The following is a 26,271-nucleotide window of genomic DNA, read 5'->3' as shown; positions in this document are numbered from 1 at the left end:
GTTTGTGAAAATGGTACATTTTTGTTTATATTCTGTTTTAAAAAGCCCAAATACAACAAATTTTTTACAAAAAATAAATCGATCGGCTATAAATCTGTTCCATAGTCAAAACACATAATCATGATATCATCACGGAAAAGGTCAGCAGTTGCAGGTCAATAGAGGCTATACTATCTTGAAATTGGGGACGTAAATTGAAAAAAAATATTTCAAAACCCCATATATCTGAGGTCAATATGACAGATATATCGATGTAATAGCTTTATATTATGTCAATAGTAATACTAGATTTGTGTTAGGTCATTATAACTATCGTAGCGAGATTCTAAAATGTATTTTGTAATTTAAAAATATATTTTCACCCCTTTTTCTATATCGGCTGGTCCATGGAGTCACAATGTCACAGTGGGGTCTCCTCTCCGGAAGTTGGCGGCCAAGTGAAAAAGCGAAGCGAATTTGTTTTCAACTTTCCGCCAAGGTGGAGTTGTTTTACGGGGTCTCCCAGATGTTGCGCCCTTGTACAGAGCCTAGATGAGCTCCGACAGGCTAGCTAAGATCTAAAAAAAGCCCCTACCGTGCACGGTGAAGCGGATACCGCGCGCGCTCATGCCTGTTTTCGGCTGGTGGGCCATAATGTCCCGTAAGACGAAATATGTTTTCATCCTGGCGATCCTAGTGGCCGCTATTGTCGGTAAGATCTCTTATTTTCATCCCACTAATATCAGTTTCTTCTTGGTTTCTTATAGGTAGGAAATTTAATTAGCCGTGTCTCGTTTTTTATGCTAAAATTATGTTCTTATCACAATTTTTGTATGCTAGAAAAATGGTCGATTTCCTGGTTATACTACAGTGTTGACATTCGCGGGAAAGTTACCAGCTGGTCAAACTTACATCATCTAAAAGTGTTCCAGTAAAGCAAAGACGTCTGTTTTCTCATGCTAATTATAGTCTTTGTGAAGCAAGCTGCTTTTCTCCAAACTGGGAACAGTTCAAATTATCACTATAGTAATATTTTTTGCACATAATTTGTCACGATAATTTGTTTTTATTAACCATCGATGTACAAGTTGTAAACAAGTTTATTATGTTTACACTGTGGATAGTTTCATAGTTTTACAGAATATTATTACTATTCAGTTGAAGGAGGTTAAATCTCCTTCCTTGATCAGTTCAAATTATCGTTACAATTAGTTTTTTCTTGTGCATTGGCAATTTGCAATGTTGTGTTTACACAGCTAACGTTATAAAGTACAACATTCATTTCCTTAGCTTGTAACGTTTATGTGTTTTTGTAATACAGGATATGTGTAAGGATATATGGAGTTATTTACAACTACTTGTATATGTTTATGGATTTGTTAGGACATGTAACAGTATAATTGTAATCATGTAAGCTTCAGCGTACATGTACATAATAACATATCCTGTTACATTTTGCCTGACCCTGACCCTCCTGACCTCAATGAAAAGCAGCCAGCAGGCCAATTTAAGTATTTCAAGAGTTAACAAGATATGCTCAAACAACAGTTATATGCATACACAACATACTTAAAAATGCAGAATATGCATACTATAAATTACAATTTTTTTGTGGTAGATTTCTATATTTGCGTTTTTCGTGGTCACTTCTGTACTGAGAACTCATCATTATCGTGAACAAATAATTCGCCATCTTTTTTCTGCACCTGCTGCCACCGCGAACAAATACATGTAGTTCTCGCGAACATGTCCATTTTTCTCAGACCGCAAACTTTTTTTCCCGCGAAAAGTGATTTACAGTATCTACGTTTCTTCACACATTTAAAAATATTTTTCCTAAGCACATGAATGCTTCCATGCGCAACTTTTGGCACCAATACCAGTGCCTTTTTCCCAGCAGTATTGAATGCACCACATTCTGGAAAGTCTTTCCTTTGATGAAAGTTTGAATGTAGGTCAGGCTTTCCAGACTGCCAACCTTCATACACAAATTTCCTACATGATCTGTGGTTTTTGGCAACAACTCAAGGTTGTGGCAGAAAAAGCGAGCGTCATTGTCAAATAATCCCTGGCTGCGGTTGGCCTCATGCCTTTGTAATGTTTGATATATTAGTAACTGTACAAGGGAACTTTTGGAAGCCTATCGTACATGTGATTGGTAGTTATCACATGGACCAGAACACCTGTACCAAACATCATCAGAGCCAAAGTATGACATATGAAAAATTGGAGTGCGAATTCTGTTTTGGACTGCTGCATTGTTTTTCTGTATTTTTCTTTGTCAAGGATTTGATTTTGAACCCACTTGCCAGTTAAAATGATAGTTTGTACAACTTTGTATATAGTAATATTCTTTGTTAACGACAAACATACTTAGTAGGGTAAAGCTTTGTCCATCCAAAAAATTAACCAAAATGTGATTACTTTTTCAATAGCTTATATATATACAATAATGCAACTGTAGCATTGACAAGAAAATATCTTTATGTACACCTTGATACTCGATTATAATCTGCTAAGATGAAAGAAAGGAAATGTTGTCAACAAACTGGGCTGTGAGTGAGTGTGATACTGTTGTGAAACTGTTGCCAATGTCCCGGGGTTACAGAGATCCAGACTGGGTAGGTGGCCTGTGTTTTGGTTTGGGCTGTTTCCCAGAAAATGTCTGGAGTCTTAATCCTCAACCTGACTGGAATTAGAGACCCCAAATTAATTTACGTACCGTGTCAAACTTCCACAGTAGCAGCAACCACAGCTATCGTTAAGTTACATTTCTGACAGATACAATTTCCAAATTTCCTAGGAAGTTTGATTCAGTGATAGTACATCCATACATGTAAGCATGTAAAATGATTTTCATGTATCCTGTCTAACATTTAAAGGAGGTATATTAAACCTTGTTAGTTTGCTCATACCAAATATTTTGTCTATGACATATCGGCCTTTGTAAGGGGGAAGAACTTGTAAAGTTTGTTTTGACTGATCTTTTCATGTCCTACAATGTTTTCATTCTAATTGGTAACAGGCTTGGTGTGTTTAGAAGGTAAAGTTACCGGAGCTAACATGCACTGTATATTAAGCATGCAAGTTACAAATGTACATGTCAGTCTAGTGCATTTATGATTTATCACAATTATAGTAGCAACAAATGAGAGAGACTTCAACCATCAATCATTGGAAATTCGGAATTCAGTAAGTGATTAAATTACATCATAGTTAAGTTCATATAATCCCCTCCAGAGTTCCAATACATTCACAAAAACCCAAAACACTTCCTGGTGATCTGTGAACTTCAAGGTCATGAAAAACTCATTAGATACATTTGTACGTGTTCATGTTGTTTTGTCTGACTTTGTCTGTTAAGTCTGACATTCACATTCTTTTGACTTTCTGTAATCTTAAAATTCTGTATTAATTTTTCCTGCAATAAAAAGATCTTCTCTAGCTCTTTGGATATGAAAACATTGGTATCCACAATGCAACAGTATTACCCAGCATGCAACCTGGAGCAAACAGTTTGGAACAAACTCAAACAACATTTGAGCTAGGAGACTACGTACTAGTGTACATGTATATGATTGCTATATCATGAAAACTTTGTTATCCAGAATGCAACAGTATTACCCAGGATGCAATCTGGAGCAGGCAATCTGGAAGAAGACCAATCAATATTAGATCAGATTGCTGCTTTCTTTACAATTACTTGCTCAATTCATAATAATTTGGATTTAAGCCCAAAGAATGCCCTGGAGTAGATCCATGCAACATGAGTTACAGCCAGACAGTGTTTATGTTGGAGAAGCGTGCAGTTGTCTGTAACAATCAACAATTCAATCATTTAAAATTCTTCTGAATGCCACTAGTACAATGAGAGACCACCTATAGACTATACTAAGTATATTACCACTTTGTTACCTAATGAAGCTTTAATTTACTTCCCAAATACTGAGCCTTGAGGTTAGAATGTATCATCTTGGCAACGTTCTGGAACAAATTAGCGATACACCGCATAACTTGTAGGGTTGATGCAAAACGTTTGCGGCATGTTTACAACTTCTCAAAGACTGACAGACATTCTTTGCCAAGAGGGGAGGCTAGGGTCCCACCACACTGGTCACGTAAGCCTTGTACTAAGTTGTAGTAACCTCAGAAGAGAACATTCAAGAAGGATGCCTGTACGTGTGGGGAGGGGGCACTGAGAAATTGAACATGTAATGCAGGTATTTCCTGTCCAGTATTACTTAAGTTCAAGGTCACGTGAGCATATGTACAAGTATATGTACAAGTACGTGTACCTTATAAGTTCTATGATATGGCTAAGTCTGCGGACATTTTTTTGCTCACTTACTAGTACATACATCATGCACAACAATATTCCAGGGTAAAAATACAATGAATGAATGAATGAATGATACTTTATTTCCGTGTCGTGCGCTATCCCGCGCCCAGCCCGTGTGGGCTTATACGACACCGATTCAATAAATTATTTATACATAAACAAAAGACGATCAAAGGTACAGGTAACAGAATCCAAACAAAATATGAACGCAAATAAAGGTAGGCTATATACAATAATGGTGAACAAATAAGTGAACTCATAGCAGATCGTAAATACAAATAAACAAATCTGTACATAATACAATTGTTACATTAGTGAATCCCACAAATGTATAGAATTTCAACTGTGATCTTTAATTAGATTCTGTCTAGCATTTGTTTACAACTTGGTTAAGTATCGAGGTTCAATCCTTGGTCAGATGTGCTCGAAAAGCCACTATACATGTACATGATGTATGTCAAAAGCATCTATCCACATGTTCCAACTTCCGTATCAATGTTGAAAGACTATTATTATATTAAAGCAGATTTCATGAAAGGCACATAAAAAAAAACATGGCAAACCACTTAATCTGAAGCCGTGACCTGTGCAGGGCATTGCGTGATACACTGACAGTGTCCTGACGACCCTCCCCTGTAATCCCCCAGTCGGATAATCTCATAAACACCTCCTGTTTCCCGGTCCCTGTGGTTCAAGTGCATCACTGTGGAACCCCTGGAGTAAAGGTCACATACTTGACTTGACCTTGGGCTTGGGCTACATTTTTAACCCAGCTCTACACCAAGGTTTGTTCTACCAGTATAAACATGTTCAAGGCAACCTGTCAAGGGTGTGTAAAATCAATTTCATCTGTACAGTCAGATAATAGGGTACTACTAAAGGTGGAGGTCCCATTGCCCTTTTTTAGGCTGTGTAGCTAAAGGGGTTGTTAATCCACTGTGTCTAGGGCAGGGTGTTGGAAGGCAGAGCCCATCCCTCTCCTTCCACTGCCTTTTACCCCCCCAACTGAAGTCAGGTTCCATTTTACACCTGGGTAGAGTGAAGAGTTTCAAAGTTTCAACCAAAGAAAGTCATGGAATGTCTAATGCCAGGAATGCATAGAATGTAATCGTGTGTCCGCCAGCCTAGTCACTAGAATCCATGTTTTCAATTTCAATTTCTGTATCTTCTTGTAAACAAGAGTGTAATGTGTTTTTGAGCTCTTCCAGAAAGGTGCAAGGATCAACACAACTCTTTTTAAGGTATACATGTACCTAACCAAATGCCCTTTGAAGAAAAACAGCCAACATGTATGTTTTACAGTTGCTTGCTACATGAAAATGGAAAAATGGAATTTTCAAGACAAGTGTCAGGGAGGGAAGGCCAAGGCTTTGGGTCTAACAAAAAAGAAACTTCCTGATACCCTGTTAAATTTCAGTATTGTGTTTGTAGGTAATGAAAGAAAGCTCTCTTTTCAGTCCAGTATAGCTGACCCAACTGCACTTCACTATCCACATGCTAGGGGGTGCAGTGGTACAGTTCAAAATGCATATGGTGCAGTTCTGCTACTACACACAAGATGTCCCCATATGTACATGTACAAGTGAATATGTAACAGTTTTCAAATGTGCCACTAGCCAAAATAATATATAAAGATACATGTACCAGTAGATTTTAAGACAAGCATCATGCATAAGTTTACCTTTATGTAATATATGAAAACCTTATACATGTACATTCAATATAAAACTGTGATCTTTTATTGTGTGTTTCAGTTACATGGGGGAGGGCTGGGATCACCAAAGATGACATGGAGAGGTAAGGAGGTGTATTGAACAATTTACATAGACCAACTTGGCACAGAATACTTATTTCATTGTCACATTTAAAAGTCAACATGTTCTTAATGATCACCCTCTGAGTTCATAATGATCACCAAGTTTTGAGTTGGTCCCCTTGTACCACATTTTTTCACCATCACCATCTAAGTTTTAAGTTGGTCCCCTTGTATTTTTTTACCACAAAGTTTGTTTTTTTTTCACCATCTACATGTACGTAAAAGTTTTGAGTCGGTCCCCTTGTACTTTTTTTTACCATCTACATCTAAGCTTTGAGTTGTCCCCTGGTATTTTTTCCCCATGAACATCTAAGTTGTGAGTTGGTCCCTGGTATTTTTTTTTTACCAACATATAAGTTTTGAGTTGGTCCCCTCCAGTCTGGCATGGTTTTCCCATTAGACAGAGTGCATATGACCTTGTAGAAGGTCACATTCTAACCCCAAGCGGAACAGCTGACTTCAGGTAACGTTCTGATTTTTCACAAGGGCTCGAATATAAACTCCTTTCCCAGTTGGAAGGTTGTGTGTTAAACCTGGGCCTGAACATGTACATGTGTGGTATGCTTGACGTTTCTGTTGTAAAGTACAGTTACATGTATATGCTAGCAAGGTACAATGTATTTTGCACATGTTGAATTGTTCATGCATATAGCATTAAGGCAGGTAGGTCTTTTAATATCGGGATCATTCATCAATGACTGTATACACATGTATATACTGTACACTGGGTAGACTATATTGTATGCACATGGGGTGTCGTCTGCATGATTTCTGGGATCGAAATGCTGGTAACACCTGCATAATGCATGTTATTGCAGGTAAAATTGGAGCTGTGCAGGTATTTCTGATGTCTACCTGCACCTAACCTGCACTGGTCCATGTGCTGGGTTTATAAGTAAAGTGTATTTACATGTAGGTGTATGATTGTTGATTGTTTTTTAGTGCATTGACAATGAGTGTTACTGCCTATGAAGCTATGATGTATGAAAGAAATATCAGAGGTTTCTGAACATTTTTAGTATGATCCATACTTTCTGAATTCTGACATCCTCCTTCGCAGGGCTAAAATCCTCCGGTTCGTTCCTTCGGGTTTTAGCCCTGCTATTTACCGCTGACAGTTTGACTTTTGGTGACGTCACCGAAAAACTGCTGTCAGCCAATCAGAGAATTTGCGCACCGAGCTTTGCGCAAAAACCGCAAAGGTCGCTGGGAACCTATTAGCCAATCAGGTTACATGTTGGGACAGGCCAAGATGGCGGCTATTACAATACTAGAAGTTTCGTGCGAGCCGTGCAAGATTTATTTGGAGTCGAGCGGCTTCGTGAGCATCAGCAGTCGATGCTACGGGCGCTGCTTGATGGCAGAGACGTTTTTCTGAGTGTGCGGACAGGAGGAGGGAAGAGCCTGTGCTATATGGGCTTCCCAGCAGCGGCCAAAGCCCTGGCCAAAGCCGAGACAGAGTTAGGGCAAGCCCCCCGACATCTGATTGGTTTGTGCCAAATAAGGCAAGCTCATGAATTATTTATAAGTGACGTCACCAGAAGTCAAACTGTCAGCGGTAAATAGCAGGGCTAAAACCGGAAGGGAACCGGAGGATTTTAGCCCTGCGAAGGAGGATGAATTCTGAGTGATGCAGGTGAAATCTGTCTATCTGGCGTAAGGCTAGCGCTGCATTTTCAATGTTACTTACACCAGTACAGGTATAATACAGAAAAATATATTTGAAGCCCTGCCCGTCGGGATCGAACCAGGGCCTCCTGGTTCAGCAAGTTCTGTCTTCTATCCTTTCTTCACTGATGAAACTATCTGGCAGTACTAATGTATCAGGTGACTCCTCTGCAAGTCTTCAGCTGCTAGACACTGTAATCCCATCCAGATGATGTATGTTTGTGTTAGAGTGTACTGGTATAGCTAGGGAGGTAGCATTTCGTCTAAGGCCAACTTTAGACTGACGACAGTATACGAAGGCACGACAATCGTTGTGGGCGACGGCTGACTTTAGACACATGACCAGGAAGTGTGACGGACACCCGCAGCGCAGGAGGGCACGCCGCGCGCCAATTCAAAATGGCGAGAGAACCCCTTTTTTTCGGCATGCTGCAGAAGATTGTTTTTAATCTACTTTTAACTCCTAGTTTGTGCCCAGCAAAGGAGGGGTATGAGGCACATGTACCAAGCGGGGCAATATACTCCGGGTTTGAACCCGCCGTTCAGTGCTGCCGTCGGCCTGGCTATATTGGCCGGGAAATGTGGATCGGCAGATCGGTTCGTACCGGAGAAGTAGCGATTGGTGGCTGGGGATTGTACTAGACACGTATGACGATATAAAGTTTTTGGTTTGATGGCATTTAATGATACTGGCGATGTGCTTGGACATAAAATAACGCTTGCAGGCTTATTTGCATAAGGCCAATGACCTCCCACTTCCTTCGCCGGCGACGGTTCACTTTAGATGGTGGAAAATCCTCCTCGGACCCCCCGCTGAAGGATCGCACGATAGGAATTACCGTCGTGCGACTATTTTGATCGTCTTTAGACGGTTGTAAAATACCGTCGCAGGCAACATCTTGACGATAAACATTCGTACGACTATTTAACCGTCGTCAGTCTAAAGTGCCCCCTAGTTCAGTGATGGTAAATTATTAGGTGTATCAGCTACCTTGCAGAGGTAAATGGTCCTCATACATGTCGGACTCATTTCAGATGTCAAACAGTGAAAATCTTTCAAAATATTAAGGTGTTACTACATTGTAAGTTCTAATTTCTATATGTCGTCAACTTTTGCAGATTCCCCCAACATACATGCATGTATATTGTACAAGTCATGAATTCAGTCTTGTTTTCTGACAATATTAATAACAAAAAAAAACTCAGAAAAGAAATCAGAAATTTCAGACTTAATAATAAACCTCCAATTTCTTATCATATTTATATTATTTTATGCAATAAATGCCTACCCGAATTCCCCCATGTCAACCTCTAAAAATTCTTTCTGGCTCCTCCTCCCAGATTAAGAGACCTTTGACCTCCTGTGGTTCTGCCTGTCAATCTTCCCCAGGCCACCCATGTGCTGTCAACCTACACGTACTCTATCCAGACAGATCCCCAAACACACAACTTAGCAATATAAAACTGTACATACAAAAGGAGCTTTAAGGTACATCTGTTACCTGAAATGCCATAACTTTATGCAATCACTTGTGAAAAAGCCATCCTTAGCTGACCTTCCACATCTGGTGTGTTTCAACCCTCCGAACTTACCCGTCTACACACATGATTTATCGTTGGCAGAATGTTTGTAGAATTCCGCCCCGACCAAGTTCAAACCTGGGTCAAGTTTATGCCTGGAAGCCTGGAATTTTGTTTAAGTCTCAGGCAAATGTAGCAGCCTTGATGATACAGACAAGCATTGAACTTAATCAGCCTTCGCGAGAGTTTGTTGAAATCTTTTTTGTTTCAATGCAGTTCCATGTACATTTTACTTTTGGGATAGTCACAGCATACATGTAGGGCAGCAACAAAAGTTCCTTCTATCCTGGGCTATTCTCTGGATACCATCCCAAGTGTGGTTGAAGCTCTTCAGCACTTTTGCAACTATTATTCACCGAGTGATCTTAGGATTTTCTCTTCCCTACAGGTGTTATACTGAGTGCTATTCTTATTAATTGTCATTTGTGTTCTATCCATTTCCACCTCCTTCTAACTCAGTAAGAATGATGGTGTCTGTATATTCTTGTTTGCATTTGATTGAACCACAAAAGTTACTGAGAATTGGCAGGACAGACCTTTTGTAGGAGCTTATTGAGTGATGTATGTGTCCTTAGGGAAATCTTTTAAACAAATATTATTGTTAGAGCCATCTCTCAGACCCAAGGCTGTCACCAAGGAGGTTCAAAAAGAAGCCCTCCTTGATGTCACTCACAATTCCTGGGAAAATTCCTAATTGAGGGCCTGCATGGGGGGGTAGTGATTACGAGTTATGCAAAATTGTCACCACCGATTACGAATTGTATTAAATTCTCAGAGTTGATATTATTAATGACTTAACGTTTTGCGGCTAATGTACTATTACGAATTACATTGATTTTTTGGGAGGCTGCCTATGGATTATGGAGTCTTGGAGACCAAAAAAGCCTGATTACACCTTCCAAAAAAGGCATGTAGTGATGTAGCAAAATGTTGACCAAACAGTTGTAGTGCCTACTAGTAAGGAAGTGAAGAGTGAAGAGTGAAGGCCCCACCCAGGGTTAGATAGGGGACTATCTACATGTATGTGTAACTGGCAAAGGGGTACCCTGTCTCCAGATGGTCAACACGTGTGAGGGTCTATCTGCATCAGTGCATGCCTTTTTCTGTGAAGCACATAGCAAGCTACATGTATCTTAAGTCTTCATCGTTAATTGTAATTCAACGTTTAACACTGTTTGAATTTTTCGCGAACTGGTTGCTTTGATTCTATGTAGTATGTTATAAGTTATCCTGAATTCATCGTTAAGCATCATTTAGCTAATTTTTCATGTCAATGGATGGGAAACCTTTTCGAATACATTTTTTACTTCAATGTCATCTCCACTTTAACTGAACCAAATGGAAGTTCACCTCACTAAGTGGAATGACAGATTGTCCAAAAGCTCACCACACATCTAGCATTTGGTTGTGTCACTGTTTGCAGAATAGTTTTCCCTGGAGCTAGGCACCGCAAAATCTTTGTGCGATGACAAGTCAATTTCCTGTTAAGCATTGCCCAGCGGATCCCCCATGTGGACCCTCATGTAAGGCATAAGCTTGCAGACAGCTACATGTACCAATATTAATTTGCTCCCCCAGTAAGACACCCACTGAGGTCCATGGGTGCGTGGTTTTCATTTGCTAGCCTGCCTGTTCGATTTTTTGTCAGGATCCCCCATGCAGACCCTCGTGTAAGGAAAAATCTTGCAGACAGCCACCAATACTTTGCCAGCCGTTCCCCCACTAAGGGTCTCTGGGTGGTTATGTGATTTGTTGGCCTGTCTGTTAAGGTTGCATTTGTTGCCAGGATCCCCCCATGCAGCCCCTCCTGTAAGGTACAAGCTTGCAGACGGCCACCAATAATTGGCCGGCCGGTTCCCTACTGGGGTCCAGGGGTGCGTGGTTGTGATTTGCCATCCTGCTTGTCGGCACCCGGCCCACAGTCACATGGCCTGCCGCTCGCTGTAACTCAGCGACTGTTACGTTACAGACAAACCCTACAGTACAGGTGGACCTCGACTGGCTGCTTCTAAGTTCTATTTCTCCGGTTGCCCCACCTGTGGAACCATGAGCGTGTCTTTGAGCGGAGTTTTCACCATTTAGTAGTAACATGCTTCTGGTGAAGGTGTTTGTTGGTCTGTGGATGTTTGGCTGCATCACCGGCCTGGTGCTGAACTGGGACTCGCTGGCAAACTTGTACCGGGGATGGCACGCGGACGACAAGAATAAATACTACAGGATACTGTTCGAGGATGGGTATGAGCTAAGGTAAGTCAGAGGAACGTCTCCCGAAAAACTTTTATCCAAGGAACTGAAGAGAGAGTGCTTTAATTTGTTTTTCAAAATCATTTTTGACTCCTTACAAAGAGTACAGCTACCATACTTGCATTGCACTTAGTGTAAAAATAATCGTAAAATTTCATCTGAGTTGGTATAAGTTACATTCAATTGTGGGATATTTTATTTTTTCCCAACTCAGGAAAATTGGATTCACAGAAATATTCGCTGGGATCATTTAGTCTTCTTCAGCTGTCTAACCCAATCACTCAGAACACCTGTAAAAACACTTACAATAAGACTTGAGCTTGTCTAGATTTCATTAACTTAAAGTTTGCTACTTTTTAAGTGATACTGACACTGTCTGACTTGTTACTATCACTAAATCACTTTGTATCTAACTTGCTTTTGTTAATTCTCAGATTAGATTGATATGATTATCAATGGTAAAGACAGTACCAGCTGTTTGGCCTTGTAATCTGGTATCATATATCCAGATTATGTATTTGGATTAGCAAGCTTAAACTGCTTTGCAACTTACATATGTGCCTGTGAAAGAAATTTAAACTGCATTGTATAAAGGAAAGAAGGTAGAAACTGTGGAAAGACTTTGTAAGTTTATAAAGAATTTATGGTAATTTGATAAGACTTAAAATATTATAGTAATTGCTGAAAAAAATAGACTGTAATATACAATACATTGAGTATGCAGACTAGTTGTCCGTATTGTATCAGAATTCATATGCATGATCGCCATTGATCCAAGCTCCAAAAGTAATCCAAGATGTCTTTTTTAATGTAATATTTCAATCGAACTTTAAATTAATGTGTATGGCACAAATACATGACTTGTACATTGTATATTTACAGTACATACACAAGCCACACCAGTTGATTTAATCCTTCAAGCCCCTATTTGGCTACAATCATGCTCGGGTTACTACCAAAACTTGTTGTCAGAAGCTAAAGAAAACTTTTGACAAGGCAGAACCAATCCAAGACTGATAGGAGCTTTACCTGGACATCCATTTCAATCATCGCTGCTGGTTTTATTGGTTTTCAACAGTTTATTTACACTTGATTGTAAGAAATACTTGCTGATGCTTAAAATTTCTGTATTGTCATGTAGGCCTGCTTCCCAACTCATTTGTAAAGGTTGTATTTGATTCTTCACTTTGACCCCTTCAACTACTGTTATTCGTGATACTTTTGCGGTGCTTTTTTTGTTGCAAACTCATAACACCACAAATATGTCTTCCTTGCTTGTACATTTGTACCTGTGCTACTGAATTTCGAGCACAGCCAAAACCTCTTTAATTGCTTTCCCAGGAAAAAAAAACTTTAACCACATAGTAAAACCAAGTGTTGTGAAAGCTTCATGATTTACAGTATATGCAGGAATAGATTCCTGTATACAACTTGTGCTGTATATTCTTCTTTTAGTACTGGATTGGACTTTGCTGAAGTTTTATTCTGTTTAAACTGCTTAGTGGTCCAATACAATCTCTGTAATGTCAGCCCCGTCGTTAAAGTTGCCCCAAAGAAACAGGAAGGGTTTGGCAACAACAGTGGCTCCAAACAAACCATCACCATGGTGAGATACTGGACACTGCTGCCAAAAGGGACACTACTGCCAGGTGCATGCCAAGTTAAATAATAAGCTTAATCAAGAAAAGATCTCTTCTTTTTTTTTCAAACTAATGGCATGATTATCATCTTTCTTGCATCTCAAAAGCTGCAAGCATTATTTTCCTGTCAATGTTGTTCGAATTGACAATGTATATTTAATATGTATAATTATTATAAGCATTAGCTACCGATTCTATATTAGTTACAGGGTTAGACAGCAGTGATAAGGTTAAGCATAGCTGTTTCTACAGTATGTGAAAAGTATAAGGACATGTTGAAAGCCACACTTGCAAGCAAATGCAACATATTTTACTCCATCCTTATGCATATTTCACTCCCTACTCAAAAAAATGGATTGTTCCATGATTGTCAACCTTAGGAAAATCAATGTATTTCACTCCTAATCCTGTGTTATGGGGTGAAATTTTATAGGGATGTGGCTACTGGTAGTCATCATGTGTGTCATTAAAAACTATCACCCACACGATGTTCTACTAACATGAACCAGAACGTCTAGATCTCAAAGGCAGGATCAAGTCTTCAGAGTTGCTTTCAAGTACAGGTTCATATATCTCTCATCTTCCATTAAAAAGTAACTTCTTTCCCTGCCACTTGCCAGCTCCACTTCAAACATCAACCGACATGAAACAGTGTCAGATTCCCCCTCTGTGTTACCTCCCAGGGTCCCCCGTTGGTGCAAGATAAATAAACTGGCAAAGTTTGCAGCTTTGAACTTGGCCTGCGTCCCAAACAGATGCATCATATGTGACAGAACATGTGGTATGAAGTGACCTGGTTAGAACTGTGGCTACAGTTATAATTCAGACCATACTGTCAATTACAACATACCCACTATTGCCATGGAGACAGTGATACCCATGGTATACCGGTAAACCATGAAGTAATTATTAGAAGTACATGTGTATAAAGAAGGACTTAATTGAAGTATTTATATCCCAAGAGAGTATCTCAGAAAGTTCTTAATAATTATATCATGTACAATGTAGTTTGTTTTTTTAATCTTAAGCACACACACATTGACTTATTACACGCATTACATGCAGTTCAAAGGCTTGTAAAAGATATATACTGTGGGCCTTGTTCTCATTATAGATAATCTAGATTGTCAGTGTGAGATAACTGTGTCTATAGCAAAGTCAGAAGGTTCAGGGTCAACCAGTTGTAGTGAAGGCCAATCCTGTGTAACACTGGGATATGTACTATTACATGTACAAATGTATGTATAAGCCATACACTACATGCATACATGTTTGCAATTTGTTTTTTATTTCTTCCTTGGATGCATACATTGTAAGTCATAATTGGTTTGGGAAGTGAAAATGACCAATGGGGCAAGTGGATTTTTGAAAACTTGTCCAACCCTGTTATCTGAATGAAGACTGAAATGTTGAGCCCACTGACCCGAGTTAAAGTAATTACACATGTACATACCCACACGTCAGCATGTATGACTCATAGCTGTTTCCTGTCTGTAGGTTACGCAGAGAGGAACTCAGCAGCCAAATCAGAGAGGTGAGGACTTCACGTTGTTGTACAATTGCACTTATGTTTGAGTTTTAACTCAGCATGTTTAATATTATACTGTCAATTTGCTGAAAGATACACATTACTAGTACATGTATATTCCTTAGCAAAGCAATTGATTGAGGTACTAAGTAAGTTAGCTAACTAGGAAGAGATATTGAATCTACATGTAGGTAGTGCAATATACACAAATATAGCACATGTATGTTCACATGTTTGTATTGTGTATACCATATACAAAACAAAATGTACATAATTATATACAAGGAGGTTTTTGAACAGTAGTCATGTAGGTCAACAGTACATGGGTGGGGCAGAATGACAGGAGGTCAGAAGCTCAGACTGACATTGTGAGGAAGGAAATGGGGTGAAGTGAATCTAACCGAGAGCCAGCAGGAATCAGTGGTAGATATGGGGGAATTCAGGGAGCCGCTTGCAAATCTCCCAGAAGTTTGAAAGTTGATTTTGAAATTCTGATTTCTTGTTTCTTCCTTCTAGGCTTTAGAGCCATTGGAGAAAAGACTAGGAAACTTAGAGAAAGGGTGAGTTTCTCAACAGATCCAATTTTTTTATCATATGAGATTTATACAGTTTTACATAACTGTTGTTTGAGCATGCATGGCCATTATTCTTTTTCTTTATTTTATAATTTTTGACATTGTTACTAAGTTTCATCCACACATTTTAGCAATTTAAGACACATTATTAGTATGTTATCTAATTAACATAATTAGCTTTTGACGACAGTTTAATTGATGACACCTTGACAATGACAATGACACCAATCATTATTTATTAAAGAGACGCTTAATTTGATTTTCAGCGATATGTCGAAAGCAGAAACACACAGGTAGATTTTTTTCTGTTGTTGACAAGCCAATAGTTTCAGCAGATGTCAAAAACTGTTCACTTTCACAAGGCCATCTAGGAAAATATGTTGTGTTTCTGGTTTCTGACCTTACTGGCCCTAGCAATAACCCACCAAACTTTATTGACCGCTGGTAAGGCTATGATAATAATTGTATAGTATAAAATTCTGAATTCTGAAACGTCATTTAATGCATTTTCAAAGCCTTTTTTCTGCAGTAAATCAGGTAGCATTGTTTTTCCACATTTGTCAAGCATTTTCCACAATATGGCACGTCCCTGAGACAGTCCCATTGCATTGTTTAACTTTATATGTTGGACTTTTTAGTTAAAAGAAATCTTAAGAATAATTAGAGAAAAAGTCCCTACCTACAGACCCTAGTATCCTTGTTTTTATCAGGACAGAAACTGGAAACACAACATTCATAATTTTCCTAGTCACGCACATACATTGTAACTTACATGTACATTGTTGTAGATGGAACTCTTAGTTACACCTGTGTCTCACTCTGTGTCTCTGAACTGACTAACAAGTCTTTTGAGTGAACTGCAGTCTATTTACTGTAAAATTAATGTGTTTAATTTTGGAGTAGTGGTATTTCGCAGTAAGCCCGGAAAATATAAAAGGCATATCTGTTGAAATAATGTGTGACTGTTTGAGTTACAGTTTGTAAAATTGTTGATGAGATATTTGTACATGTACATGCATATTCATGCAAAATTGCAATTGATAGAAAAGATGGCAGCAAAATATTTTCAATGTTCAATTAAATTTAAGGTACAAAGACTGAGTTCCGAAAATTTGAATCATTGAATGAACTTGAATTTGCTTTGCATTTGTCTCAGCTTTGTGTGAAGACAAACATACTGTAGCTGTAGTTATATATGTTTATGGCTATGCATGCTTGTCTGGGACATACTAAATTCCTCTTATTGTCCATACATACATGGAATTAGTTTGAAGATTGGTATAAATGTCATAGCTTATGAGATGCAATATGAGAGTTTATATAATTATTATAAGGTCTACAGGATTGGTGGAAGGGTCCTACATTGAGGCTGACTAACCAACTTCTCATCACACTTCAGCTGATTTGACTATATGGATGACATCCTCTTCTGAGTCTTCATTTCTGAATTAGATTCATTTTTTTATTAAAAATTTTCCAAATGTAATTTTAAACTGATGTTACAATTAAAGCCACAGATTGTAGTCTGACTGAAACTGGAAATCATTTCAGATGGTCTGCCCCTCTCAGTGCTTGATGGTTGTGACCTTTGTTGACCTTGTCCTGTTTACCCACAGCTCGGAGGACTCCAAGTATCCCAAGGTCAAGTTCCTCATGGAGAAGGACAGGAAACGTATCCTGGTAGGTCAAAGGTTACACTGTATCATTGTATAGCAAATAGACAATGAATATGCAGATTTTTCATTAATTCATTTAGTCGTTCACTCTTCCATGAATATGTTCCTGATAAAATTATATGGTACATTTGTATCTGTAATGACTTTTTTGTACATGTATGTGTTATACACCTTTGAGTAAATGAGATATGTAGAAAATGTGAAATGTAGTAAATGAGATGTAGGAAATGCTTCCCCCCTGAGGCATTGCCAAAAAGTTATTGACAACAATCATGGTCAACACCAACTTAGATTTTAACATTGTTTTTGTTTCAAAAAGTACTGTTTGCTTCATAACAGGAATGTACCATTTTCTGGTTTCCCAGGTAACGGGGGATGTAGGGCTCTCGCCTTTTAGCTTCATAACTGCAATGTACCATTTTCTAGTTTCCTAGGCTGCGTATCCTACAATGTAGGTAAGAGAGGATGGAGGGTTTGTGGGCCCTCACCTTTTAGACACTGGAACTAACAGGAATGTACCATTTCTGGTTTCCCAGGTAACGGGGGGTGCAGGGTTTGTAGGGTCCCACCTTGTGGACCGTCTGATGATGGACGGCCATGAAGTAGTCGTGATGGACAATTTCTTCACCGGGAGGAAGAGAAACGTGGAACACTGGCTCGGACACGAGAACTTTGAACTGCTGAACCATGATGTGGTAGAACCACTGTATATTGAAGGTAAGAGTGTGTAAACTCCTTCTTTTTCCATGGTGTAGGTATGTGCAATATAGTGATTAAAAAACTAAACCACACCTGTATGCTCAGTGCAGTTTTCGCAACTTCGGTTAAAAAGGTCTTGGACTACAATTCCGGCTAGACAAGTATACCTGTGAAGTCAGGTTTCAAGCTGTTTTCAGATGGACTTTTTATATCCTCTGTGGTCTTTACATTTACAAGGTAGAAACTGTACCCAAATGTAAATTTTGGACCCAAGAAATACAATTGTTTATACTTATCCTTGTTTTTCCCTCCCAGTGGACCAGATCTACCACCTAGCCTCCCCCGCCTCACCACCACACTACATGTACAACCCCATCAAGGTAAGTACACATACATGTACATTTGTACATGTACAACCCCATCTACATGTAGGTACATGTACAATGTAAGCACACATACATGTACAACCCCATCAAGGTAAGCACATAATGATGTAGAAAATGTGGTGATTGAATTATACAGAATGGCTCTTCAAATGTGACTTCTAAGTCTTAGCATTTTTATGCACCAGTGCATTTTGTTATCACTTTTATTTTTTTCTCTTACAGACAATCAAGACCAACACAATAGGAACTCTGAATATGTTGGGTAAGCAAACACCATGTACATGTTAGTGTTCTCTACATTTTATATCAGATAAATTACAGACAATTTTGAAAATTTGTAGTTGTAATGAACAAATGACATGACCTTGTGGTACAAAATCCTGGAAGGGTTGTTATTTTTTGTTGCTGCATACAAGGTGAAGTGTAACATTTTGGCCTTTGTTTCAGGTCTTGCAAAGAGAGTCAATGGCAGATTTCTGCTGGCTTCAACATCAGAGGTGTATGGAGGTGAGCTGTTATGAATTCAAGATGTATTACAATGTATATACATGTAGTTTTTGTTTCATGGTGGGTGGGGAGTGCTTTTGCCAGTTGATTGTTATGTCAGGGAGGTCAAGCCTGAAGGTGACGTACGTGTACATGTAATAGGCCCCATGCCCAGTATATCCAGGTGGGAGTGAGTGAGTGGTATGTGGAGGCATTCAAAAACTACATCATACAATCAGTAGTTACTAGTAATACACTCACAAAAACCCCTTCCTGGAAGTCAGAAATCTCTGATTTCTCATTTCAACTCTACATGTAGATGGATATGTTCTCAATAAATACTGTACATTATGCATTTTGAAATCTTTTTTTCTTCTTCCCTCAGACCCAGAGGTCCATCCCCAGAATGAGGAGTACTGGGGACATGTCAATCCCATCGGTCCACGGGCCTGCTACGATGAAGGCAAAAGAGTAGCTGAGACAATGTCATATGCTTACGCCAAGCAGGTACAGTACGCAGTCATGTACAATGCATACACATTTGCATACTGAGTACATTTACTACATCAGTGCAACTGTTCAAATTCTGAAGAAACATTCAAATGACATATGGATAGAATATGTGCGGGCCCAGTGACCAAGAGAGGGTACTTAAGCTGTGTACCACTTTTCCAGGAGCATGTGCAGGTCAGAGTGGCCAGAATATTCAACACCTTTGGTCCCAGGATGCACATGAGTGACGGCCGGGTCGTCAGTAACTTCATCTTACAGTCGCTGCAGGACCAGCCAATCACAGTCAGTACACAGTAATTAGATTATCATGTCATAATGAAAAGGGGTTTGGAAATGTACAAATTTAATGCCATTTGATGTACTGCTGGGTATAGACATATATTGAGTTCTGTTCCCTGAATCTTGGGTTTGTCTGTCTATCCTGAAATGGTGTTTTTAGTTGCATGATGGGTAGGAGATGATGTTGACAGTTGATTGACAGGGAGGGACACACAGTATAATATCTGAATCTGATTGAATTACATCATACAATCCCCTCCACAGTTCCCCAACACTTCCTGGGGGTCTGTGAAATTGAAGGTCACGAAAACTCAAAACACTTCTGAGACTAAAATCTCTGATGTCTTGTTAATACTGTGTACTGCCATAAGAAAATGACCATGCTTATATATTCTATACAATTCTTAAAGGTTTTTGGGGCAGGGAAGCAGACAAGATCATTCCAATATGTCAGGTGAGTGCTTGATATTAGGCAGAAGTCTAACCACTTTAAGCATGTAAAATTAACAAATCTATGGTTGAAACTCCTACATGTACAGACGTTAGTACCAGTAACCATTCTTATTTAGACCCTTGTCACTCTTGGTGTTTGTTTATTTGTTTGTTTGTTTGTTTGTTTGTTTGTTTGTTTGTGAACACTTTTCTTTCTGCCTCCCCCAGTGACCTGGTGAATGGGTTGGTGATGCTGATGAACAGTAACATTTCCACACCTGTCAATCTGGTAACTCTACTCTTATTTCTTTGTCTTTAGATACCGTACATATGTACGTTGTGAAACTTTTGGGGTGGTTTTATTTTGAGGTAGGAGAAAAAGGAAGGTTTTCACAGCATTTTGAATTCACTGTTGAAAAAATTCTGTACTTCAGTACTTGTACAAAGAAGGCAAAAATAAAATGACAGGAAAAGTTTCATAATTTACAATACTTTAAAGTTAGGATTTGATGCAGTTACATGTACTAGAAGTAATGTAGATTTTACCTCAAAAGAATATTTAAGAAAAGGAATTCACTATATAATGACATGTAAGTTTATATCATATTTCCATTTCCTTTTTCAGGGTAATCCAGAAGAACACTCCATATTGGAGTTTGCAACAATAATCAAGAACTTGGTTGGTGAGTTGGTTTATTGTCTTACAGTACATGTAGCTTGGTCAGTTTTATTGTTTTAGTATGTATCAGATTTTGTATAGCCGGTATAACTGCCCTTCGGCATTACACACCAGCTTTGCAGGCATACAATTTATGTAGTTGTTATATTGTGCAATCAAAACATGTTAGTTTAATTTTTCTCATGTACATGTAAACCTTTAGAATGGTTACATATCAGGCAAAGTTTGAGATAGAGCTGTTAGAGTGTTTCGTAATTACCACTGAATTTGCTGGTATGTTTCATCAGGTTGCAAAAGCGATATCGTCCACGTAAAGGAGCAGGAAGATGACCCCCAGCGGAGAAGACCTGACATCACAAAGGCCATGGGCATGGGGTGGCAACCAAAGGTACAACTGCTGCTTACTTCTGTTTATTACTCCCAGGCACAGAAGTATTGGTTTGGGTGGCTGAGGTCTGGGTATGTGTACAGTCATGTTTGTCTACACTGCTGTTTCTAAGCGTTTTGTCTGAAAAGATATTGTATAGAAAAGAAAAATTCTGAAGCAACATTGACCAAACATCCAGCAGTAACCGTGATGAATTCTGTTATAATGACAAAACAACTTACAACTCATGTACATGTGTAACAGTCATTGCAATTATGGTGGGTCAAGGGTTACAAGAAGTCTAAACATTGTTGACAGTTGACTGCCACTTATTCTTGATAGATAAAAACAAGTCATCAGTTGTATATGCACGATAATTCCTGCAACGTTGCTGTTTTGGGTCTTATCATTGTTTTGTGCAAATGAAAATGTACTAGAAAATGTAGTACTTTACTCTTTGAACGTCAATGACATGATTTTTCTGTGCATGCCACCAGGTGTCGATGATAGAAGGACTAAACAGGACCATCGAGTACTTCCGCCAGGAGCTCTTCCAGTCTTCTCACAACCAGAAAATGATTCTCAGACCAGACGACAAACTGGTATGATCATCCTGGGAAAAACAACCATGCAATATCGCTCTGGAGTAGTTTTTACCTACATACAATACAGGATAGGAACCCAAGTCTTCAGCACATGCATATTTACTGTAACTAATTATCATTATTAACTGGTAATTTCTGTAGTTTCATACTACTTAGTAGTATGTCCTGATACTTTGTAGGTTCCATTTTTGCGTTGAACCAGGTTAAATTCGTCTTCCTGATGTAAGGTTTTTCATAGTTTTATGGTCAGCACTGTAGCAGTTTGATTATAACAAAATACACCGGTAGCTGTTTTGGGTACATTATGTGTAAAGAAATTAAGGGCAAACATTGTTGACAAATTATGATGTTTGTCAGGTTCAAGGTTACTGTATCTTTGTTGACAATGATTTTGAACAAATCTACCAACTTATAAATGTTTAAAATCTTACTAGTCTTAAAATAGTTGTGCAGTAACCATGGTTTAGAAGCTGGGTAGCATCAAAACTACATGTACATTGTACATGCACAGTTAGAAGACAATATGATCTAGCTTATTACTAATTTAACTTAATTTATGTTTGAAAGATTCAGTGCAGTCCTTTACAAATATGATACTTTTTCCTAAGATTTTATTGCAACATGTAATTTACATTGTAGGTGTGAAAAACTTAAGCCTTTAACGATTCTCTTGCACAAGAAGATAAAAGTTCACTTTACATTATTTTTCCAAGCCTTACAATATGTATATAATGAAGTCTCACAGTTGTGCATAGAATAGCTTAGATGACGATACATGTAGCTTCTCAAACGCTCAGATATTTACTAGTATTAGATCAAGTCTTTACTTATTTTTCAAAACTATTGTGTCCCTTAAATGAAGAAATGTATAATTCTGTTACGGTTAATTCTGAAAAGGTCTGCCTTCATACAATGTGTTTCTGTCTTTTAATGTACAAAAGACTAGCTATGAAGGGAATCTGTAAAAGCAATACATGGTTACAAATATTACGTAAATTCTTAAGTATATTTCAGGGTAAACAATCGCTGACTCTACCAGCAGAGATCCCGAGTCTTTGTCAACAGACAGTCCAATCAGGATGCTGTTAAGTAAACATGTTAGGGTCTCCATTTACAAATCCTAAATTTCAAGTCAGTTCCTTGATCCAACATGAATCGAAGTGGAAAATTCTGATGTCTTTAAATTTAGACTCTGATTTTGATCTCTACCAATAAAGACTGTGTGTGGGATCTCTATGGGTAGAATCAGCAAAAATACCAGTGGAATCACTGATTCTATTAGAGTTCATACTCTGGCATACACATGCAAGAGGCTACTAGTATACAGATGTATTACCTTTTTGTCATGTAAATTGATATGACTTTTCAATGCTTCTTAAATTGTGTGTCCTTAAATTTCATTGGTCCGTGGCAGGTCCATAATCCTGATTCTTAAAAATTTGCTTTTCTTTTTTTTTTTTTGGAAAAAGGCAATAAAGAAACTTACTCTATATTGAGTCTACAGATCTAAATGTGTAACAGTTTTCTTGGATTAGATGCTTTATATGAGTGATAGATTTGAACTAAGATCCTTTAAAGTCCTCTTAACCTGTAGTACACAGAAGTAGCTGTTTGGTCACCAATTCTCTGTTGATTACAGGATTAGGCAGCAAAGAGAAGGTTAGGAACACATCAGAACATCAAAATTGTTTACTTAGAATTAACGTTACAGGGTAACTAAATCTATGTATGACCTGTACACATGTTCAATAAAGAAGAACTTCAACAATGTTTTACACATGATGTCATGAGTGGAATCACTTGTTTAAAAAGACCTACATAATTTTACTACAGTGACCAGGCCGAGAGAAGGCGCTGACTTCATCACGCTTCTAGCAGCCCTTCCACTGGTCAGTCCTTTAGAGGCCTTTTGACCATCACATCCTCTACATTTGTAAGTCAGGAGAATTGGTATTTATTCATTTGTGGTAACATGAACCTGAATATGTGCTATTGTCAGACTATGAACTGTCTGTTACCATAGTGTTGGAGTCTGTGATGACTGGTTCCTGTGATATATCTAGAGAATCCTGCTATTGGACTGATTTTCATAGTAATAATTAAAGAATCCTGAGCTCCCATTGGACTGATTTTCATAGTGATAATTAAAGAATCCTGAGCTCCTATTGGCCTGATTTTCATCGTGATAAAGAATCCCGAGCTCCTATTGGACTGATTTTCACCGTGATAAAGAATCCCGAGCTCCTATTGGACTGATTTTCATCGTGATAAAGAATCCTGAGCTCCTATTGGACTGATTTTCACAGTGGTAAAGAATCCTGAGCTCCTATTGGTAGTTCTGAGAATGGGAATGGTTCTCTCTACTTAGGTGGATTACCACAAGCTCTCGGGGAGGAGATAGCCTCCTGTGCAGGCCCCGCGGCGGTGGAGACGAGTTTTTAACGCGTTATTTTAATACAGCCGGCCATCCTACATAGCCGACGAGAGAAGGTTAAAATAACGTGTTAAAAACTCTTCTCCACCGCCGCGGGGCCTGCACAGGAGGCTAGGGAGGAGACCCCTGACAGCAAGAGATTGTGTACCACAGGCTCAATACCTACAGTGATATATGAAGTGTTTAAGGCCTGCAAGCATGTATGGTTTGGAAGACGAAGTGGCTCTGGTAGAAGTCTGTCTGATGCTCGAACAGAGGCCCGGTCTCCGACCTGTTGTTACAGACGAAGTAGATAGAAGAGTGGTACCGCTGGAGACGGCTTCCGTCCACCAGGTCACCGTGGTAATACAGCAGGTGCACACCTTTTATAATATATAGGGAGAAAGAACAGAACGCACAACATCATGGATTATCACTGCCTTCAAATGTATTCAGGAAAGGAACAGTAACAGGTTTTATGGATAGCCAGTGTCAGATATATATATATATATATCTATTTATGTGCATAGTTTGCCCTTGTTTTTTAAATGAATGGTCTGGAATTTGTACAAAACAATATATCGATAAGCAAGATGGCAATATGCATTGCCCTGCATAATAAACGTGTAAACGACGCCATCTAGGGAGGCACAGCAGAATTACAACTCGCAGCTGTACTCACCGTCGTTCCTCGGCAGTGGATTGATCTCAAATATGGCGGCATCTATGTTTCCCAGGGACGCACAGTGTAGTCCGATGTCGACCTGATGGAGGAAAGAAAAACAACTTTATTCTGACGTCCCTGATAACTTATAGAAGGCCCATATCTTGCGGGCCAAACAAACAAACAAAGCCATCTACATGTAGACGTTTAGCAAAACCTTACCCTGAAGATAGGTGAGCTGCCCTTACACCCCTGCGGCGGGTTTGTAACGTTCCGGCAGATCTGTAGATGGTAGGTGTACTTGGACTCATTCAGTCCACTCTCGTCAGGAGACAGGATGTTGTAACCGTTAATGTTGTAGGACAGGGTGTCAAACACGTACGCACCGCTCCTAAAGACAGCAGAGGTCAAAATCCATTCATTTGTCCAAAACTACAGATCCACTCATTGTGTTGTTTTTATTTAATGCTCATAATTAAACATTTTTCAGTGTCTAATTTCTCTTTATGAACTCTGAATTGTATGTACCTTTATATTTGCACAGTAAAACACGTATGTCCTATAGTCTGCCCTAGACTGACTATATCATATGCATCATGTAACTTAACGTATACTATATACATGTACGACTTGTGAGTATAACCTACAAATCGTAAAAAAAATGTTACTGCACTCCACGTCGAAAGAGTTCTGAAGAGTTGCTCATTAACCAATTGATGAAACATGGTCATTGGATTTTTGTCAAGACCTCAAAGCATTAATTACTAGCATTGCGTTGATATTGAATGTTTTACTTTCCTACATGTACCGTGCCCTTATGCTCAGATGTTGTTATGAGCAATATGTCGAAGCCAGGTTTGACTAGAATCCTTTTTACGTTCTTCGTAGCTAGGTGAAAAAGACTTTAACATTGGATTAAAAAAGGGTAGGAATATACTGTACTCACTTTGCTATAAGTGGGGATAGATCGTACACATTCCCGTCTGCTCCAGTGTAGCGGCAGTTCTGAATGTCAGACACGGGTACTACCGACCCCACACCCGTCACCAAGCACACACAAACAACAACCACGACTATGCCGTTCAACATCATTGTTTAAAAGAGAAAATGCAGATTTCTTCAAAGAAACAGCCTGTTCAACAGGGCAGTGTTTTTCCGGCGGTTGTTTGCGTATATAAAGGTGAAAGGTTGACGTTAAAGTAAACAGAGTTTAGACCGTTGATCAGAGTACAGCTGAGCTTTGATCACTGTAAACTCTTGTTCATACAGGGCAGTAGAAAACTAGTATATGGTAGTCTGGACGAATTCATGCAAATGCGTACATGTGCATATGATGTGATATCACACCTTATATAATTATACAAGGAGAAACGGGCCGTAAACAGAATTATTTCAAATCGCTTGAGTGCGTCATCACTATGTATTGTTTTGTCTAAATGTCAATAGCTGATATCGGGCACACCTTACACAAAATACATACATGTAAAACTTACACATCCTTGATAGATAAAGAAACATATAAAAAGTGCATCTTTTCATGAAACATCCACATCATGGCCTCATTTGCATAATTTATGAGGAAATGCTAGTTGCATATAAGATAAAACTGGAGAGAAGATCTCTAATTTATTTCCTAAATATGTCTGATACAATCTCTGATCATTTCTGCCCTAGCTCTGGACCAGAAAGATTATCAAAGTCG

General features: G+C 38.8%; 2 protein-coding genes across 3 annotated transcripts; one reads left to right on the top strand and one right to left on the bottom strand.

The window, feature by feature from the left end:
• The first annotated feature begins 387 nt into the window (after nt 1-387).
• LOC109477775 (UDP-glucuronic acid decarboxylase 1-like) lies at nt 388-23,274 on the top strand. 2 transcript variants are annotated; one of them, XM_019779162.1, is made up of 17 exons: nt 416-691; nt 6,073-6,115; nt 14,765-14,801; nt 15,312-15,355; nt 15,637-15,663; nt 16,987-17,050; nt 17,583-17,763; nt 18,061-18,125; nt 18,354-18,393; nt 18,579-18,638; nt 19,003-19,124; nt 19,293-19,412; nt 19,820-19,863; nt 20,070-20,130; nt 20,467-20,524; nt 20,808-20,908; nt 21,385-23,274. In XM_019779162.1, the coding sequence occupies exons 1-17, from the start codon at nt 607-609 to the stop codon at nt 21,493-21,495; spliced, it is 1,263 nt and encodes a 420-aa protein (XP_019634721.1). In that variant the 5' UTR covers nt 416-606; the 3' UTR covers nt 21,496-23,274. The 2 variants fall into 2 exon arrangements, with proteins under 2 accessions (XP_019634722.1, XP_019634721.1); XM_019779163.1 differs by lacking the exon at nt 15,637-15,663 and having other exon boundaries at nt 388-691; nt 21,385-21,495.
• A 766-nt stretch (nt 23,275-24,040) lies between these two features.
• On the bottom strand, nt 24,041-26,271 carry LOC109477787. Its single transcript, XM_019779177.1, has 4 exons — nt 25,516-26,271; nt 24,792-24,960; nt 24,588-24,669; nt 24,041-24,288 (listed from the first exon to the last, which is right to left on the bottom strand). The coding sequence occupies exons 1-4, from the start codon at nt 25,659-25,661 to the stop codon at nt 24,110-24,112; spliced, it is 576 nt and encodes a 191-aa protein (XP_019634736.1). The 5' UTR covers nt 25,662-26,271; the 3' UTR covers nt 24,041-24,109.

This window comes from Branchiostoma belcheri, unplaced genomic scaffold, assembly GCF_001625305.1.
Source record: "Branchiostoma belcheri isolate BF01 breed outbred unplaced genomic scaffold, Haploidv18h27 scaffold41, whole genome shotgun sequence".
Classification (NCBI taxonomy): domain Eukaryota; kingdom Metazoa; phylum Chordata; class Leptocardii; order Amphioxiformes; family Branchiostomatidae; genus Branchiostoma; species Branchiostoma belcheri.
The sequence above is the reverse complement of the archived record's forward strand: the minus strand, read 5'-3'. Positions and strand labels throughout refer to the sequence as shown.